The sequence below is a fragment of the Phycodurus eques genome, chromosome 10 (genome assembly GCF_024500275.1).
Source record: "Phycodurus eques isolate BA_2022a chromosome 10, UOR_Pequ_1.1, whole genome shotgun sequence".
Taxonomy (NCBI): domain Eukaryota; kingdom Metazoa; phylum Chordata; class Actinopteri; order Syngnathiformes; family Syngnathidae; genus Phycodurus; species Phycodurus eques.
In genome coordinates, this window is record NC_084534.1 from 17439072 (window position 1) to 17448791 (window position 9720).

General features: G+C 38.8%; 1 protein-coding gene across 1 annotated transcript; it reads left to right on the forward strand.

Moving 5' to 3' along the window:
• Positions 1-1319: 1319 nt before the first annotated feature.
• Positions 1320-8879, forward strand: LOC133409316 (guanylyl cyclase inhibitory protein-like). Its single transcript, XM_061689151.1, has 4 exons — positions 1320-1810; positions 8263-8403; positions 8638-8697; positions 8790-8879. Exons 1-4 carry the CDS (start codon positions 1523-1525, stop codon positions 8844-8846), a joined length of 546 nt encoding a protein of 181 aa, XP_061545135.1. The 5' UTR covers positions 1320-1522; the 3' UTR covers positions 8847-8879.
• The last annotated feature ends 841 nt before the right edge of the window (positions 8880-9720 follow it).

Here is a 9720-nt window from a genome sequence, read left to right on the forward strand (position 1 = left end):
CATCAAAGGGACAAGTATAAAACTGAGAATAACCGTCTGAGGACAGAAATTCAGACAGTCAGATCACAATCGCATGATCAAAGTGACCTAAGGAGAAGGATAGATCATGCTGAAGCACAAATGGAGAAGGACTTGGCAGAGAACGAACAGTTGAGTAACAAAGTGCGGGAGCTTGAAGAAAGGAACAACTCTCTAAAAAAGCAGCATGAGATTGTTCGAGCGGAGATGGAAGCACATAAATCTGTTCGAGAGCTACAACAACAAACGATTGCACAGTTGAAGGCAGCATTAAAAGATAATAAACTCCAGGTTGAGGAGGCTAGCTCTCTTCTCGGGAGCAAAGATGATGAGTTGGAAAAGCTAAGTGAAGACACAGAGGAGATGAAGAGACTTATTATAATTTTAAAACAAAAAAATTGCCATCTTCAAGGGCTGCCAGAACGCAGTCAAACTGCAAATAAGGAGGAACCTGTTGACAAATGTCTACTAGACACATGTGCATTGGAGCTGGACAAGGTTCACCTGAAGTCTTCAACTAGCAGACTTCACAATCACACAAATATTTGGTGTTGGTATTTTAAAGCTTTTATGAATTTTTTTTTTGCAGGACTCGTTGTTGTTGTGTTCCTTCCTCTTGCTTTTGTTTTATTTATCAACATTTTCACTGATATTGACATACCAGACATATTTGTTTTAACTGACAGATGCTAGTTTTGTATTGCAATAGTTCCTTGTCTTTGGAAAGTACTTTTTGGGTCATATATGAATTCTTTCATAAACTTTTAAGGGTCACTGGGTTTTAGGTTAAAGTGATGACATTACTTTTTAGCTTGTTTACTAACTAGTCTCTTGTCAATGTATTTTTTTTTTCCTAAACCTGACAAGAATGTCTAGACTCTTATGCGGAGCCAATTTTTTTTTTTTTAATCCGTCTTAAAATTGTTAGTTACCAGAATGTTTTAAATAAGCGAACTTGCTTTGTATTAAACAGTTATTTTGAAATCAACCTGTTTTTCCTCAAACATTTTTACACTTACTGATAATGACGTTGGGATGTTTTCAAGATCAAATAATTGAAATATGACCCTTATTTATTTAATTAGTTCCCATTCAAGTAAGCTTTGATATAATTTCATTTTTCAAAACTGGATTAGGTGTGGGGTAAAAGTAACACTCAAAAGTTTCGATTTAATAAGAAGAACGGCACACGGCCTCTTTATACCTCACTGCGCTTTAATGACACAATACCTCAAAGTCCTTTTATCCATTGGCTGCAGCTGTATTCCTTTATATGATATCTTCTGTTGGATCATAAAGGTGCAAAGGACCAGCCGATGCATGACTTTATTAAACTGCAGATGTGTATTTGATTTCAAATGATAAATGTAATAATCTACTCTGAGATAGGACATCTGTCTTGTAATACCTATTAAGAGGATGAAGTGGTCATACAACGGCTCCAATTTTCCAAAAGAGTGAATTCAGGACATATGATGGCCTGGATAAAAGCAACGATCACACAATGACTCTTATGGAACATTATGATGCTCTTGAAAAAAGAAAATCCACACTGACTGAGCGCAAAAGACTCCTCGATGGCAAGCTGGCTCATCTAGAATATCAGAATGTCAAGATGGAAACAGAGAAAAAAGACTTGAGGGCCCAACTTGAGGATAGTCAAGAAAACGAGATCACACCAACAGAGCAGAAGGATTTCCACAATGAAGAGTTGACTCGACTCAATTCTCGGACTGTCACGGTGGAGACAGAAGATGCAGACCTGACAGCAGGACTCAACAATCAGAGCAAGGTAACACAAAATAAACAGAATGAGCCCTTCAACCGTAAGATGACACGGTTTAAAATTTGGAGTGTGAATACGGAGGCTGACAATGAAAAGTTCAGGAAACAAGTCGAAGTCCTTGAAGAAAACAAGGCCTCATTTATGCAACGAAATGTGCTCCTCTGTGAAAAGCTGGCTCATCTTGAATCCTGGAGTGTGAAAATAGAGACACATTTGAGAATGCAAATAAAATTTCTTCAAGAAAACGAAGACACTCTGATTAAACAGAATGAGTCTCTCAATAATGAGGTGGCTGAGCTTGAAAGGTGGGGTGGAATGATAGAGAAGCAAAATGAAAACCTTCAGGCACGGGTAAAGGTTCTGAAAGAAAATGAGAATATCATGAATGAGATGATTGAGACCATAATGGCGAATTTGACCCATGTTGAAACTCAGAGGAGAAAAGATCAAGCTGATATGTACTGTATGAGAACAAAACTACAGACAGTAAGGTGTCAATTGCAAGACCAGGATGAACTATTAAGCAGGGTAGATCAGGCTGAATTTCGTCTGGAGCAGGCATGTTCAGAAAATGAACGTTTAAGCAACAAACTGCGTGAACTTCAGGACGAGTATAACTATTTGAATAAACAGAATGATGTAATTCGAGAAGAGCTAGGAGAACATAAATCTGTCCGTGACCAACAGTCAGAACAGATTGCCCAACTCAAGGTAGCAGTAAAAGACCATCAATTTGTCAGCTACAGTAAAGATGAGTTGTTAGCAGAGAAAAAGAGGGAAATAACTTGTCAAAATGAAGTGATGGAGGAGCTAAACTCTCTTGTTATCAGTTTGAAACAAACAATACATAATCGTCAGAGCCAGCTGGAACTCAAGCAGATGGAGAAAATATTACTTGCGGAGACAGCACACGAGGAGGAGCGTGTCAGTGAAAATCAGTCGGATTTGAAGACAGAGAGGAAGGACATGAGGGCGGAAATGAAAGCACCTCTTCAAAACCATCACCCCTTGTTTGAGCAGAAAAGGCTTTTAAAGAATACCTTGACTTTGTGTGCCTCCCCAAGTCTGAAAATGGAAGCAGAAAATGAAGAATTGAGGACACAAATTAAGGAGCTTCAAGAAAACCAGGTCACAATGACTGGGATGAACAGTGAGCTTAAAGAAAATCTCTCTCATCCTGAATCTAGGTGTGCAAAGATGGAGACAAAAAGTGAACATTTAAAGGCACAAATTGAGTATCGTGAAGAAAATAAGAACATCTGTGATGAGAAGACAGAGACCATCATTTCTGATTCGTGCCAATTTCAATCTCATATTGACATGGATGATAATGAAATCCCTCAATCGAAAACAGACACACACACATTTTTGTTTCACTTGCAAGATCAGGGTGATCTGAAGGAATGCATAGATAATGTGCAAACTGTCGCAGAGGCGGGAGAGCATGAAATGTTGAGGAACAGCCTGCATGACATTCATGAAAAGGATAACATTTCTAAAATGAATGAGCTAGTTAGTGTAGAACTAGGAGACCATAAATCTGTTGGAGAGGCCGCAGAGCAAAAATATTACACCCCTGAAAACTGCATTCAACAAACACCAGTTTCAAATGGAAGAATCTGGAATTCTCCTCCTCTATATTAAAGATGACTTGTTACCAATGAAAACCAAAGAACTATATCATGGCGACAAATATGGAGATGACCCTCTATTTATCACTTTGGGACAATCAATTCTTAACTTTCAACGCAAGTTAAAACGCATGGAAGAAATATTAACTGCAGATAACAGTTAGCAGCAACACCTTGTAGACAGCATGAAGACAAGCATTTTGCTATGGTCATCCTGGACCACCGCTGCAAGGATTCACCAAAACAACTTGTGAATGCTGCCAACAGTTTCCTGGAATTTGGCACCTATTAATGAGACCGGTTTAGTCCTTCGGTCTAAGAATATGCTATGATTGATACATGGCTCACTTTATGGACCCCAAGGCTCACAAGTGTTTTACGACCGATTTGTTTGTCCTTATATTTTCTCAGTTACTTTTAAATAAGACACATCTCTTTTCCAAGAAATATCTATCAAGTCTAATATGTATTGCAATCCAAATATTTGGTCTTAGTCCACAAAGGTTGAGGGTTTTTTTTCCCCTGTGGTATTCCGATCATAATCATTCTCCAAACCTTCAAGGATGGTAAATGTTGATACTGAGTCTGACACAGGATGGTCAAAGTACTTAAAACACCAATTGTTTTGTTTTTTTAATCCTTGAATTTTTAGGGAGTTTTTTCTATAGAGCAAGAGCTCTCTTGATTTAAAAGAATATATGGAGATAACCAATATGGTGGTTCGCTTTAAAAAAAAAATTTAATTACACTGGCAGTGGTGTTCTTTTTTCCCCATATATATAATCTGTTTAGTAACAGATGACCCACTTGTCAGCCCCGTCATGTGGCACAGTTTTTCAGTTTACCGTGTTGCTACTGTATGGGGATAACTGCAAAGAGGATCAACAACAATCCTAAGACCAGAGTGAGCTGACCACCGGCAAGAACCCTGGTGAAAATGTCACTTGCCTTTACGTGCACATAGCAAAACAGTTTTACTTCACAGGGGTACTGATAATACAGCTGTTTACTTTTTGAGAGATGCCTTGAGTTGGAGTATTTTATACTTCTAGAGGGTAGATTGTCGAGGCCTTTTTATATTGATATAGTTGTAAATTGCAAGTCCCATATTTATCAATTTACGCAGAGTGAGAATTTCAAATAAATTTATAATAAATCTGTGGAATAAATTTAGTTATATTATTATAATATTATACAACCCCAATTCCAATGAAGTTGGGACGTTGTACTAAACATAAATAAAAACAATACAATTATTTGCAAATCATGTTCAACCTATATTTAATTGATTACACTACAAAGACAAGATATTTAATGTTCAAATTGATAAACTTTATTGCTTTTAGCAAATAATCATTAACTTGGAATTTTATGGCTGCAACACATTCCCAAAAAGCTGGGACAGGGTCATGTTTAGCACTGTTACACATCGACTTTTCTTTTAACAACATTCAATAAATGTTTGGGAACTGAGGACACTAATTGTTGAAGCTTTGTCGGCGGAATTCTTTCCCATTCTTGCTTGATGTACAGCTTCAGCTGTTCAACAGTCCGGGGTCTCCGTTGCCGTATTTTACGCTTCATAATGCGCCACACATTTTCAATGGGAGACAGGTCTGGACTGCAGGCAGGCCAGTCTAGTACCCGCACTCTTTTACTACGAAGCCACGCTGTTGTAACACGAGTAGAATGTGGGTTGGCATTGTCTTGCTGAAATAAGCAGGGGCAAGCAATCATGGCACCCACCAGTTCCCAATTTGCCTGTTCACCTGACGGATCTTCCAAACAGGTGTTTGATGAGCATTCATTCGTGTTGCAGCCATAAAATTCTAAGTTAATGATTATTTGCTAAAAACTAACGTTTATCAGTTTGAACATTAAATATCTCGTCTTTGTAGTGTATTCAATTAAATATAGGTTGAACGTGATTTGCAAATCATTGTAATCTGTTTTTATTCATGTTTAACACAATGTCCCAACTTCATTGGAATTGGGGTTGTATTATAATAGAAGATTTGGAATATTTATACTTGCACTGTAACATTGGCCAACAGTTTTCCATCACACCTTAAACATGGAAACAACCAAGACTGGTTCATCCAGTTCCTCAGTAGGAACCCATTATGCCACCTGAAATGTGAAGAAAGATATTTTGACATTACTGTATTTGTTTCTCACGCACTGTGTATTGTACTGTTTTCATCTCTGTCCTAGTGCATCAGATTCCAAATGAGTTCCTCAAGGTGCAATCCATACAGTCTGTATGCTACTATTGTGTTAAGGGAACAAAAGCAATACTTTTGATGGCACCAGCCCAGCAATGAGCAATGATGATCTGCGTCAAACCTCAGCAAAATCAAGTTTTAGAGTGGGGACGTACATAACATTTAAGACTAAAATGTTTTTGATTGTTTATAGGGACAAGGAACATACATAAATGCATCACTAAATGAGTTGTTCTCTCTGCTCTTATGAACGCTTTAAAAAGTCTCATGGGCAAGCAAAGTAGATTGTCGCTTCAGATGCTCTTGAGGATGAATGGCTAACCCACAAATACATCATGATTTTTGCTTGGATGCAGTTTGTTTCGATAGAGTGCATTTTACTCAGTCTTTTTACGGATTTTAACAAGGACATTGGAAACACCGACCGACTCAACTGTGGAGGATCTACAAACTTGAGAGTCATCAGATTCATGACAGAGTGCCCATCTGGACATCTTTCGTTATATGAGTTTTTGGCCTGAGGAACCTGTTTGAGACGTCAAATGCCTATGTCAAGGCTATGTTTACGACATTTGATTTGATTAATGTAAGAGAATGTATTAATTATGCCTACATATTCTATATGTATGCTATTGTCACTGCCGTCATCGTAAGAAGTTTTAAACAAGTATTTTATTGTTGGTAACATTCATATTAGACTTCTGCTCATACTTGCGTGAGATCTGTACACACATGTTCATTAGTCTGCATGCAGGTGTCCCTAATGCACTGTTTCACATGACTTCTGGCAGAGAGCTCAGTGAACATAACGTATGAATTCACTTGCAAGTTGTATGTGCAAGCTTAGGAATTGGGAATGACATCCTCTCGATTGACAAATGTATTTATATTTGTTCGATATACAGTGCCAACAGAAAGTATTCGCACCCATCCATGTTTTCCACATTTTGCTGTGTTAGATTTATTCTAAAGCATATTTGCGTATAGTGTTTTCTTTTTAAAAAAATCTACATAAAATATTCCATAATGACAAAGTAAAAAGTAATTTTCAGACATTTGTGTAAATGTATTTAAAAAATTAAACATTCAGACATAATAGGTACATAATTATTCACAACCTTTGCTATGACACAACTCACTCATCACTCATCCTTGAGATGCTTCTACAACTTGGAGTCCACCTGTGGTAAATTCAGTTGAACATAATTTGGAATGGCACACAACTGTCTATATAAAGGTCTCATAGTTGGCAGCGCATATCGGAGCAGAAACTCAGCAATGACATCTTAAGGAATTGTCCGCAGACCTCCGAGAGCAGATAGTGTAAAGGAACAAACCTGGGGAAGGATACGAAAGAATTTCAGCAGCATTGAAGGTCCCGAAAAGCAATGTGGTCTCGATTATTCGGAAATGGAAGAAGTTTGGACCCACCAGGACGCTTCCTAGATCGGGGAAGAAGGGGCTTGGTGTGTGAGGTGAACAAGAACCCTATGGTCACTAAGGCGGAGCGTCAGTGGCCCATTGCGGAGATGGAACCAGAGATGGAGATGGAACCATCCAGAAGGTCAACCATTGCTAACGCGCTCCACCAATCAGGCCTTCATGGTAAGAATGGCCAGACGGAAGCCAATTCTCACTTAAAGGCAGATGGCAGCCCGCTTGGAGTTTGCCAAAAGGCACCTTAAGGATTCTCAGACCTGCAGAAAAAAAATTATCTGGTCTGATGAAACCAAAATAGAAATTATGGGCCTGAATTGCAAGCATATCTGGAGGGGGGAGGCCCTGCTCATCACCGTGGTGGCAGCAGCATGCTGTGGGGCCATTTTTCTGCTGCAGGAACTGAGCGACTAGTCCGCAGAGGCGAAGATGACAGCAGACTATAAATATAGAGAAATTCTTTGAGAACTTGCTCCATAGTGCTCTTGAACTCAGACTAGGGCGTCGAGTCACCTTCCAACATGACAATGACCTGAACCATACAGCCAAGATAAAGGTGTAGCCTCTGGAGCAGCCTGTGAATGTCCTTGAGTGGCTCAGCCAGAGCCCGGACTTAAATCCATCAAACATCTCTGGAAAGACTTAAAAATTGCTGTCCACCGATGCTGCCCATCCAACCTGACTGACCTTAAAAGAGGATCTGCAGAGAAGAATGGGAGAAAATACCCCAAAACAGGTGTGTCGAGCTCGTAGAGACATACCTAAGCAGACTTTGAGGGCTGTGATTGCTGCCAAAGTGGCTTCAACAATATATTAACCCAAGGGTCTGAAGACTTTTGTACCTATTATGTGTGAATGGTTACAATTTCAATAAATTTGCACAACTGTCTGAAAATGCTTAGGTACCTATTATGTGTGAATGTTTACAATTTCAATGAAAAGGTCTTTGTCCTTATGGGATATTTTATGTAGATTTTTTAAAAACAAAACACTACAATCAGCTTGAAAATGCATCTGTAACATAGCTAAATGTGGAAAAAGTGGAGGGGTGTGAATACTTTCTGGTGGCACTGTACGTCACCGGTGTAGATCTGGTCAGAACTATTATCATCAGTTGTACGTTTTAAGCATAACATGTAATAGAATGCGTGTGCGTGTGTTTTAGGATGGCTTCATTGATTTCATGGAGTACGCAGCTGCTCTCAGCCTGGTTCTTCATGGAGCTGTGCATCAGAAACTTCGCTGGTACTTCAAACTCTCTGATATTGATGGGAGTGGCTGCGATGAGCTGCTTCTGATCTTCAAGGTACGTGAGCCCTTAAATCATGTTAGTGCCGCACGTGTTAGTAAGTGACCGAAGAAGAATCCAAAATATTCTGAAACATGCAAGGCCAGAAAGTGTTGGAAGGATGACAAAAACCAGTTAAGGGTGTGACTGATTTGTGCTAAGGGGTAGATGATATTTTGGTGACATCTACTGGGTAAGCAAGGTCATGTATGAAGTGGTACACTTGAACTAACATGTTTTGTTTCATTCTAGTCTATTGATGCCATCAATGGAGTTCATGATGGCATTAAAGCAGAGGACTTCACCAACACGGTATTTGTGACATGCTCTACTTTCCTATTTAGCTAAAAAGAAAAAAAAAAAAAGCTTTGAAATAATTGGTTTCATTACGTCTTTTTACACAGGTGAACTGTCCTATGAAGAGTTCATGTGCGCGGTTCAAGATGACGAGATGCTGCTGAAGAGGTTCACACAGAGAATTCAAGGAGAACTGTTGACTAACACCTACATTTTTATGAATGACGTCAGCAAGACTATTCACTTGGATTCAGTTATTTCCCACATATTTGTTGGCAATGGTGGAGTTGGCATTAACCCTGAATATTAGAACAATATATATATATATATATATATATTTTTTTTTTTTTTTGTTTTTTTGACACCAACTCCATAGCACTAAATACCTTCAAATGGGATCAACAAACTGCTGTGATGCACTGAAGAAATGAGAGGAAGCGCTTGATGAGGAGAAGCCACCTGGTGTTTTTGCTAAGCCAATTTTGTTTTTTATACCGAACACCTTTTTCAGGGTCTCGTTACATTGTGCAGGTATACTTAAGGTTGGGGCCGGTGAGTACTTAAGGTTTATTTGGGTTGTTACAAGTCTTGATCTTGTTTTATATATTGTGAGATGTATAAATTGAGAAACTGCAGATCCAATTATATTTACAATGCAAAAGTCGCATTGGCATGTCAAACACACACACACACACACACACACACATGCATGTTGTGCTGATACTACATAAACAAAAGGAAAGAGACTTGGTTGGGGGACACACAGTTTCAGGGTGTGGCCTGTTGTTATTCAACGGCTGCTTTGGTTATTAATAGTGACGGGACCGCCTTTACTGATTATTTCTTCTGGTAGAACTGCACTGCACAGTATACAGTATGCTGATGGGGGTTACTAATAAAGTGGTTACCTTATAAAGCTAAAGGAGCAAAACTGAGCAAGCCCGAGCATTATCCTTGTCGAGGTGGAATTTTGAATAGCTTTAGCCAAATAGGATAATTGCCAAATTTTGTATTTACTGTAAAAACATCAGTCAAAAA

Bases quoted from the DNA above. Each gene is read 5' to 3' on its own strand.
- LOC133409316 (XM_061689151.1), top strand. From the start codon at position 1,523: ATGACTCTTATGGAACATTATGATGCTCTTGAAAAAAGAAAATCCACA. The intron at 1,811-8,262 runs GTAACACAAAAT...CGTGTGTTTTAG, and splicing joins GACTCAACAATCAGAGCAAG to GATGGCTTCATTGATTTCAT. The intron at 8,404-8,637 runs GTACGTGAGCCC...GTTTCATTCTAG, and splicing joins AGCTGCTTCTGATCTTCAAG to TCTATTGATGCCATCAATGG.